The sequence below is a fragment of the Heteronotia binoei genome, chromosome 8, assembly GCF_032191835.1.
Source record: "Heteronotia binoei isolate CCM8104 ecotype False Entrance Well chromosome 8, APGP_CSIRO_Hbin_v1, whole genome shotgun sequence".
In the NCBI taxonomy this organism is placed as follows: domain Eukaryota; kingdom Metazoa; phylum Chordata; class Lepidosauria; order Squamata; family Gekkonidae; genus Heteronotia; species Heteronotia binoei.
This window is the reverse complement of record NC_083230.1, coordinates 7,790,449-7,800,737: the sequence shown is the minus strand read 5'-3', so window position 1 is coordinate 7,800,737 and position 10,289 is coordinate 7,790,449. Positions and strand designations below refer to the sequence as shown.

The 10,289-nt window shown below is 47.7% G+C and overlaps 1 protein-coding gene across 1 annotated transcript; it reads right to left on the bottom strand.

The window, feature by feature from the left end:
* Positions 1-5,480: 5,480 nt before the first annotated feature.
* LOC132576699 (uncharacterized protein K02A2.6-like) lies at positions 5,481-8,340 on the bottom strand (the record flags this gene model as incomplete). Its single annotated transcript, XM_060246074.1, is given in 3 exon segments — positions 5,481-5,690; positions 7,205-8,305; positions 8,308-8,340. Coding segments are annotated over 3 exon segments (1,344 nt in total), but the record flags the coding sequence as incomplete, so codon positions are not given.
* Between the last annotated feature and the right edge of the window lie 1,949 nt (positions 8,341-10,289).

Below are 10,289 nucleotides of genomic sequence, written 5' to 3'. Positions count from 1 at the left end.
AAATCTCGAATAAATAAATAAATATAAATAAATAAATCTTAATTTGCGTCTCTGAAATGATGTTGAGAAGTTAAAAAAACTAGGTAAAAAACCTCTAAATTAGGATTATAAATAGGCCATGCCATTTTAAAAATGAGATTAGTGAAAAAAAAAGCTTTTTAGGAAGCATTAATTTACCCTCATTACTAGTTGTATAAATGGGCTTTTCCGAGGAAGCAGGATGCTTACCATTGGAAACTATGCTGGTAAATTTGCAAGCACAATCAAATCAGTGCACAGATCTTACATTTACTTTCTGTACATATTTATTTTAGTCATATAAAATTGGATGGAAATGTATGATTTATAAATAAACAGTCTTGCAAATAACAAAATTTATAAGCTCAGTTCTCACTAGCCTGCCTGGTGACAAATCCCAGTGTTTGTGGATTAAATGAAGGGACAAGAGAAAGGATACTGCAAATCTTCTTTGCCTGGTCATCTGGAATGAATATTACTTGCTACAGCTGATAGGTGAATGACTGAAGAATGCTTCTAGATATCAGATATAATTGGGAAACAAATATGAGGTGGCATTTTTTGAAATTCTGGATTACTGGATGTGGATAAAGATTTTTAAATGCTGTGCCTAGGATAGAGACTGTGTGTAGGCATGTTAAATTGTATTACAAAGTAATTCCATATTGGACATTTAAAGCTTGGATTTCCTACACTTTGCCTCAACCCACTGGGATAGTTCCACTAATCATTGCTTATGGCAGAGGTGTCAAACTAATTTGTTATGAGGGCTGAATCTGACATAAATGGGACTTTGTGGGGCCGAGCCATGTATGTCATAAAATGTAATGCCAGATAGTGGAGATGTAAACTTTATAAAGGACATAGACAAACACAATTAAAGATATTATTTTAAAACTTAAAATACAAACATGCTTAACTCTTGCAATATTTTGTTTAAAATGGAAAGGTGGGGAAATGGTGGCATTTGGCAATGCAATTTTTAAAATAAAACATCAAGAAAAAGTACAAGGATCACAGCAGAAACTAAAAATATAAAATGCTCTTAGCTTGGGAAAACATGAAATGGCTGGGCATTGCCGGTTTCTCCCAGGTCTACTCAGATTGTCAGTGGCTCTTCATTGTAATATCCCCCTTTGGCTGTGGGTTCCCAGGTTGGAGTACTCAATAGACACTAGTTCTCAGGTCCATTCAGCAAAGACAAACTGGCTCAAAACATCAACCCTTTTATTTGTAAGGACACAACTCCAGGAAGCATGAGCTTCAGCTGGCCATAGGAATGCTGAAAAGTGAAACTGAGCTCCACTCTATTGAAACACATTGCAGCACAGACAATGTTGTAAGCTTTGCTTCCTGCTGTATCTGGCAAAGACAAGGCAGAAAGGACAGGGAACTTCAGCAACCTCGGAGCTTCAAAGGTTGAAGACAGGAGGGGGAGGAGGAGGGAGAAAAGAGCCCCATGGACTTGATTAAAGCCCTGGGCAGGCCAGTTTGGCCCACAGGCCAGACATTTAACACCCATGGTTTATGGTGTAGTACTCAGAGTCAGACAAGGATTTTGGAGACCTATGTTTGAATACCCATGTTGACATGGACATGTACTGGGCAACCTCAGGCTAGATACTTGCTCTTAGCATAGTCTACCATACAGGATTGTTGTAAGGATAAAATGGAGGTGATGAGAATTATATTGTAACTTTAGGTTCCTGTTGTGGAGAAAAGTGGAGCATACATCTAAACAAATTAATAAATGCTGCTTATAGTTGGTATAGTTGATATTTCACTTGGGACCTTTGTTTTGAGCCATAAGGGTTACTTCTTTTATGTTCAGCCCAGCTGTGGATAAAAGAGCGATCAGTCTTCCGAATATTCAACACAAAGAAAGTAATAGGAAGGACCATGGTTGTGTTATTGTTTGCATGCTGGGCTTTTAATGGGGGGCAAATGCTGTGTGTAATTTAAATTGTGTTCTCATACAAATCAGTGTTACAAGTCTTAATTGACTACTAGTGTCATACCAAGGTTTAACTGGAAAAATCCCCAGAAAAAAATTTATTTATTTTTTTATGGAGGGCATTGCCTTCTAGCATTACATGTCTGTTTCTTCAAGGCTGCAGGGTAGTCAAATCAGGTTTTGTACATGAACCATCTGATGATTAATTCTGGTATTGCCCTTTTTCATAGGCCATTATTCCCTTAGATTTGTATGTGCAGTGGATCTGGAGGGCTGTGGGGCTGTGTGCCTTGCCCTCCCTCCAGCCCTAAAATGGACCGTCTGCAGAATACACTGCCTGAACTTTTTGAAGACTGTATGAAGTGGAAGAGGGAGATGAATGTATGTCATTGATGGCTTTTGCTCCTTCTGGGATCTAGTTGCAGATATGTATCATCATTGGAGGCTCTGAGGGCAGGCAAGGATGTGGACTGAATAGATACATCCATAAGTTTGATTAAAGTGGGAACAGTGTACTCATTTGAATTTGCCGCTTCTCATTCTGTTCTAAATATTTGCTTGTTCCTTTCCTCAGAACATAATCTTTCATTCTTATTTTCCTGTCTCAGAGTAAAAGGGAAAATACCAATATATTTTTTATAAAGTTTCTATAGTCGAACTAATATACTCAGGAGTACATGACGTTGCCTTATGCTGAGTGAGACTGTAAATCGGTCATGGTCAGTACCGTCCATTCTGATGGTCAGGGCCTCTTCTGGGTTCCAAGGTCCTTCATATCACCTGCTACCTGATCTTTTAAATTGAAAATACTGGGAATTGAACCTGGGATCTTTTGCATGCAAAGCAATATCCTTTGCTGCTGAGCCATGTCCTGTCCCTTACTGGAATATGGTTTAAAAGCTTTCAAAGTAGCTTGCCACACAAGCAGTACAATGGCATTTTAATGAAAGCACCATGAAATAATAGTAAAAGGCACAAACAGTTACAAAAATTGAGTTTTCCTTGAGCGAGTTCAGTAATGTGTGGGCAGCTGCTGAAGAGATCCTACTCCTGATAAATGTACCCTTCGGAGAGGAAATCTTAATTAGGACCCCATGGGAGATCTTAAGAGTAGCTAGGTTTATATGGGGAGTAGTACCTTATGCCCAAACTGTTTAGGGCTTTAGGGATTAAAAACAGGTCCTTGAATTGTACTCAGAAACACACAGATAACTCATGTGTGCGATAACCATGGGATGTTCCTTCTTGCTCCTAATTAACTGTTGCAAGTGGGCAGCTTCATTTATTTTGAATGAATTGAATTTCTTCAAAAACAACCCCGTGTCGCCTGGAATATAGTAGTTTTATCCAGTGATTCTAAAACTTTTGAAGTGGGACCCTTTTTAAAGTTTACTCAGCTTTTCAGGATTCTCTTGTAGAATAATTTCTTCCCTTTGCAGTGCAAAAATCTTATGTCAGTTAATGCTGAACAATTTTTTTTTTATTTTTGGGTTTATGCATTTAGATCTTCATTGTGCAGTAAATTGCATTTTATGCTCATTTTGCACATTATGCAGAGGCAAGCCCATAACCTCCTCCTTCAGCTCATCTTGTTCTACCTCCTCCCTCCTGGCCTTGCAACTTATTTGTCAGTGTTACAGGTGACTGTTGGGTCCTGGCCTGCAGGTTGAGAACTACTGGCGTAATCTATTCTATCTTGCTTCCTTGATGCACTTTTCTTCAGGCATATTTCTATTTATTTATCTCCTTTCAGATGCCGATGAGGACAGGTTTTACCAATTTAATTAGGTGAAGGACTGGTTTGATGACTCACATGTGAGTGTTATCAAAGGAATATGAATGTTAACCTTAAAAATAGGTGTAGAGGAAATAAGAGGGGGAAAAAAGAGCCAAAATTAAAAACATTACTTCAGGTCTTGTTTTCCACTTGTGCTGCATGAGTTACATAATCTGCATTTTTACGCTTTTAAGCATTTTAAGAGAAACTTGCTGCCTATGTTAGTTTGTGTCTTTTGACACATCTGTATTTGCTTCGGTATTTCAACATGCTATTTTGAAGAAATAAATGCTAGTTTGGGAAAAATTAGGACACAATGAAATTGCATTGCATATTCTTTCCTTCAGAGTCACCATAATCTTAATTCCCTTTCCATTTTTTAAGTACTGGTTCCTGTTTACTTTCTTTTCTCTGATTCTTTACTTCTAGAAATTATTTTTCAGTTTCTGCTCTAAGGCTCAGATATTGAGTTTTGTGAAAGACGTGTGGCTTGTTCATTTCCCACTTTCCATCAGAAAACGCCATTTCGCACAAGAGTTTCAGGATGTAAGCTTTTGAGAATCAAGGCTCCTTTGTCAGACCCAGTGGAATCTATTGATTTATTAAATTTGATTTTTAATTGCCCTCCCCCAAAGGACAGGGCTCAATGCAGTGTATGACATAGTACTGTATAATACATCATGAAAAGCCAATTAAAACCATTAAACACAGCAAGTAGCCTAAAGATGGCGCTAAATTTTTTTAATGGTGCCACTGCCTCACAGGGAGGCAGGGGGTGGGAGTGCCAAGAAGATGGAACCATTGCTGTCTTCAGCCAAACACTTGGCAGAACATCTCTGCCTTATAGGCTCAGTGGAACTGCATCAAGTCCTACAGGGCATGGATGTTCGGCAGGGAGTTCCATCAGGTTGCAGCCAGAGTGGAGAATGCCCTGGTTGAGGACTGCCAGATACTGCTTGGGCTGGGGACCACCAACAGATTTTGATTACTGAGTACAGAATGCTCCTGGGGGTATACCAGGAGAAGCAGTCCTGAAGATATGTTGGTCCCAGACCATAAAGGGCCTTGAAGGTCAACACCAAGACCTTGAACCTGATCCGGTACTCCACTGGAAGCCAATGCAGCACAGCATGGATGTGTGCTATATGTGGAGCCCCAGTAAGGACCTGCACAGCCACTTGCTGTACCAGTTGAAATTCCCACGTCAGCCTCAAGGTAGGCCAATTTAGAGTAAGTTATAGTAATTCAATCTGCAGATTACCGTGGCTACATTGGGGCGAGATAGGTAGGGGGCCAGGGCCTTGACCTGGTGCAGTTAGAAGAATGCCAGTCTGGCAACATCAGGCACCTGGGCCTCCATAGTTAGGGAGGCATCCAGAACCACACCCAGACTTTTAAATGTTGATGCTGTTCTCAAGGGCACACTGTCAAGAGCTGGGAGCTGACACTCCAAACCAGAATTTCCCTGCCCCAGCCGCAGAATCTTAGTCTTAGAAGGATTCATTCTCAGCCGACTCTGTTTAACCATTCCACCACAGCCTCCATCCCCGCAGCCAGATTTACTGGGGTAAAGCTGGATGTTATAAGCGTACTGGTGACATCCCAGCCTGAATCTCCACACCAGTTGGGCAAAGGGGTGCATATAGTTGTTGAATAAAATTGGAGAGAGGATTGCCTCCTGAGGAATCCCACGTATCAAGGGGTATCTAGGTGACATCCTCTCACACAGCATCACTCTTTGCCCTTGACCTTGGAGACTACCCCACAAACTCCTGTGGTGGCAAGGTGGTGAGTCAGAAGATCATGATTGACCATGTTGAACTCTGCTGTAAGACCTAGCAGTAACAGCAGAGCTGACCCACCTCGATTCAGCTTTCTACAGAGCTCATCCATGAGTGTGACCAAAGCTGTCTCCATCCCATGACCGGGGTGGAAGCTGGACTGGAATGGGGTCAGGGCCAATGTGTCTTACAGGAAACTTTGGAGCTGTTCTGCGTAAGTCTCCCAATTACCTTAGCCATAAATGAAAGATTCCAGACTAGACAGTAATTGGATGGATCTAAAGGATTTTCACAGTTGGCTTTTTAAGGAGTGGTACTCTCACAGCCTCTTTCAGTCCCTTTGGGCAGACTCCCAGATCCAGGGACAGATTGATAACGCCTACCAGGGGACCCCATTTTCCCTCACCGCTGGCTTTCACTAGCCATGAGTCCGAGGGGCACATGGTTGTCCTAGCAGCACCCAGGAACCTGACAACATCATCCTGGGAGATTCACCTGAAGCTATCAAACACTGAATCCAAAGATGGCCAAGGGGCATCAAGTTAGCTTACTGTATCCGTATTGGCTGGGAGGTTGTAGCAGAGTGACAAGACTTTCTCTGCAAAAAAGCTCGTAAAAGCATCACAGCTAATAGCTAAATTCCTAGTGTTTTGGGTTCTCTATGTGAGAGACGTTAAAGACCTAGTTACCCTAACAATTGTACTGGGCGAGAGCTATTGGATGCAACCATTTCACTCTCCCATATCCAGATCTTGGTCATGCATGCCAGGTCCACCTCATGCACTGAAATATAATTTCCAGCATTCTGGTCTTATTATTACTAGATATAGCATTGCACAGAACAGAAGTGGAGATCTGAGTCCGTTTGTCCTAGTCAGAAGGTGGCAGGGGTATTGCAAACAGTGCTCGTAAAGCATGTAAAAGTATAATGCATATTGTAATGAGTTTGATTACAGAAGAAGGTAAAAGCTTGGAGGCAGATTAGCATCTGTAGTGAGATAAAATTCCTGTGTCCCTGTTCGGCTTGGGAGGGTGGGGAATCAATTGTGAATGAACTTGAGTTCAGCAGTCTCAGGTTGTAATTCCCCTTTTACATTTCTTCGAGGACTGCTGCACTTAGGTTGGCAATGGAATGACCTGGTCAATTAAAACGTTCTTCCACTGAGTATTATGGTTTTTAATTTAGGATTTATGTCCATTTATTATTTTGTGTAGGAACTGACTTGTTTGTCTGATGTAGAGAGGAGAAGGGCATTTCTGACATTTAATTGCATATGTAATTTTCGCTATTTAAAAGACACCTTCTCCTTGTAACGTACTGAGACAGGAGACGTTGGTAGGGCAACATGCTTTAATGGAGGCACGTTACAAGAGAGGGAACACGCGGGCCGGGTCCTGCTTATGTACAACTCCGGGAACCTCCTTCCAGACAGGCCAGCAATCCTGGCCTGTTGAACTTCCCGCCACAGCTGGTGATTGGCTGGGTGTTCGTGCCCTGCGCTGAGCCGCCCGGGGACAGCCCGGTCGCTCCGCACAGGGTCGCGCTGGCTGGTTTTATGTCATTGCGTTGTATCGTTATCTCGATACACTACACCCCTCCCCCCCTAGTTGCTGTACATAGTCTCTTAGGTAGGCGGGAGGTCGCCGCTCTCGGGTGGATCGTCTAGGAGCTGCTTGTGGTGTCGGCGCTGCTTCGGCAGCAGGAGTCTCTCCGGGGGCCGAGGCTGCTGTGGGTTGCTGGTCGATCTCTGTGGGTCGCTCGGCCTCTGCTGGTCTGGGGAGTTTGCTGGTGGGCAGGGTCGGTGCTGGCGCTGTGGCCTCTGGCAGACCCCTAGCCGGCTCTCCTCCGGGCACTGCCTCCTCCACATCGGTTGGCACTTCCGGTAGGGTGCGGCGGCGCAGCTGGTCGGTGTGCTGCCGAAGGGTCTGGTCCCCCTCTGTGGATACCTCGTAATGGCGGGTCCCGATTACCTGCCGCACCCGACCCGCCACCCACATGGGTCCCTGGGCGTAGTTTCGTGCGAACACGGGGTCCCCCGCGAAGAACCCTTGGGCTGCCTCCTGGACCTCCGGGGACCCTTGGATGTCCGAGGCTCGGTCGGGGTGTAGCCTGTCGAGCCTCGTGATGAGTTTGCGCCCCATGAGTAGCTCTGCCGGGCTTACTCCCGTGACCGGGTTGGGGGTTACCCTGTTGTCAAACAGGAAGGCAGCTAGTCTGCGGTCCCAGTCGCCCTGCACTATCCGGCCCAGGGCTTCCTTGGTCGTTCGGACCATTCGCTCTGCCTGTCCGTTGGTGGCCGGGTGGAACGGGGCAGACCTTATGTGCCTAATCAGGTACCTCTGCAGGAATGCCTGAAATTCCCCAGAGGTGAAAGCCGCCCCGTTGTCTGTGACAATAGTGTCCGGAATACCGTGGGTGCTAAGGGCCCGGCGCAGTGCCCGTATTGCGGCTGCTGATGAAGTGGATGCTACTGGAATGACCTCCAGCCATTTGGTGTAGGCGTCCACCATGATCAGAAAGATCTGTCCCTGGAAGGGCCCCGCGAAGTCTAAGTGGAGCCTGGACCAAGGCTTCCTAGTGGTTTCCCACCGTGTGACCGGGGCGCTTGGTGGCTCGGGGCGTGACTCCTGACATACGCTGCACCTCCGCACCCAGTTCTCGATCTCCTCATCCATCCCCGGCCACCAGACGTAGCTCCTGGCTAGAGCCTTCATCCAGACTATGCCGGGGTGGCTCTCGTGAAGTGACTCCAGAACTCGCTTCTGCAGCAGGGGGGGGGGACCACCACCCTGCTTCCCCATAAGATGCACCCTTTGTGGGCTGCTAGCTCCTCTCTCCTAATTTTGTAGGGCTTAAACTCTTCCCCCATGTTCCCTTCCGGCCACCCCCTCACCACCCAGTCGAGAACCCTTGCCAGTGTTTTGTTCCTCCCTGTAGCCTTTGCGACCTCCGCGGCGTGGAGGGGCTGTTCCGGGAGGGATTCGACCAACATGACCTGGTGTGCGGGGGCTGGGTCAGGTTCTGTGACGGGTAGAGGCAAACGGCTGAGCGCGTCCGCGTGGCCCATAGCCTTGCCGGCCCGGTGGACCAGTGTGTACATGTACGAGTTGAGGAATTGGTTCCACCTCAACACACGCTGTGAAAGTATTTTGGGGGTTTGGCAGTCTGGGGCCAACAGACCTAAGAGCGGCTTGTGGTCAGTAGCTATTGTGAACCTCCACCCATACAGATAATCATGGAACTTGCGGACCCCCGCCACGATTGCCAGAGCCTCCTTATCTATCTGCGCATAAGTGCGCTCGGCCGGTGTGAGTGTACGGGAGTAGTACGCTACCGGTACCTTCCTCCCGTCTAGGAGTTGGTGCCCCAGGACTGCGCCCACCCCATAAGGCGACACATCGCAAGCCAGGATGACGGGGAGGCCCTCGTCAAAATGGTGGAGCACCGCATTGGACACCAGGACGTCCTTGACCGCCTGAAACGCGGCGGCTTGTTGTTTGCCCCAAACCCAAGGGGCTTTTTTGTCCAGCAGCCGGTGTAGGGGTTCTGCTAGGGCTGCCTTGTGGGGGAGGAACGAATGGTAAAAATTGAGCACCCCCAAGAAGCTTTGTAGCTCTGCTTTGCAGGTGGGGGCCGGGGCTTGCACGATGGCTCGGGTCTTTTCCTCCGTTGGGTGGATTCCCGCTGCGTCTACGGCGAAACCCAGGAACTCCACCCATGGTACCCCCAGCAAGCATTTCTCCCTCTTGACCTTGAGCCCCGCTGCCTGGAACCGGCGGAGCACTTCTCTTAGGCGGTTGCCGAATTCTTCGGGGTCCGGGGCGGCGATTAAAACGTCATCGAAGAACGGTTGGACTCCGGGGATCCCTTTGAGGAGAGCGTCCATTATACTTTGGAAGATCCCCGGAGCGACGCTGACCCCAAACTGTAGCCTCCGCACTCGGAAGGCCCCCCTGTGTGTCACAATAGTTTGGGCCTCCGCCGTTTTAGCATCTACTGGGAGCTGTTGGTAGGCTTGTGCCAGATCCAGCTTCCCGAAGATCTTAGACCCCGCTAGGGCTGCCAGGACGTGGCTCACCACTGGCACGGGGCAGGGGTTATCCTGCAGTGCCTTATTTATTGTGCACTTATAGTCGGCACAGATCCGCACCTCCCCGTTTGGCTTGATCGGAGTTACAATGGGAGTCTCCCAGGTGGCGTAGTCCACCGGTTCCCCTTGGGCAGTGAGGCGGTCTAGTTCGGCCTCTATTTTTGGTTTCAAGGCGAACGGGATCCGCCTAGCCTTGAGCCGGATCGGCCTGACCGTCGGGTCGAGTGGCAGGGAGATGGCCGGCCCTTTGTAACTCCCCAGGGAACCGTCAAACACGTCGGGGAACTCTGGGCATACCTCCCCAAACCCCCTGGGTGTTAGGGTTTGCCCCACCCCCTCCAAGCGGATCCCCAAGGGTTTGAACCACGCCAGTCCTAGCAGGGTGGTAAGCTGGCGCTTTACCACCAGGATGTTCAGCGGGCCGTAGAAGGACCCCCGCTCGACTTGCACCCGGGCCCACCCCACGATTCGCACCGGGTTCTTCTGAAAGTCCCGCAGTATGAAGTCCGCCGGCCTTAGTTGAAGCCGCTGGCGGGGGCACAGTTTCCTCAGGGTCTCCTCTGCTATAATGGAAATGGAGGAACCTGAGTCCACCTCCATTTGGCAGGGGTTTCCTTCGATGAGGACCGCCATTTTGATCTTGTCGGGGGTAGCGAGGGGCAAGTTCA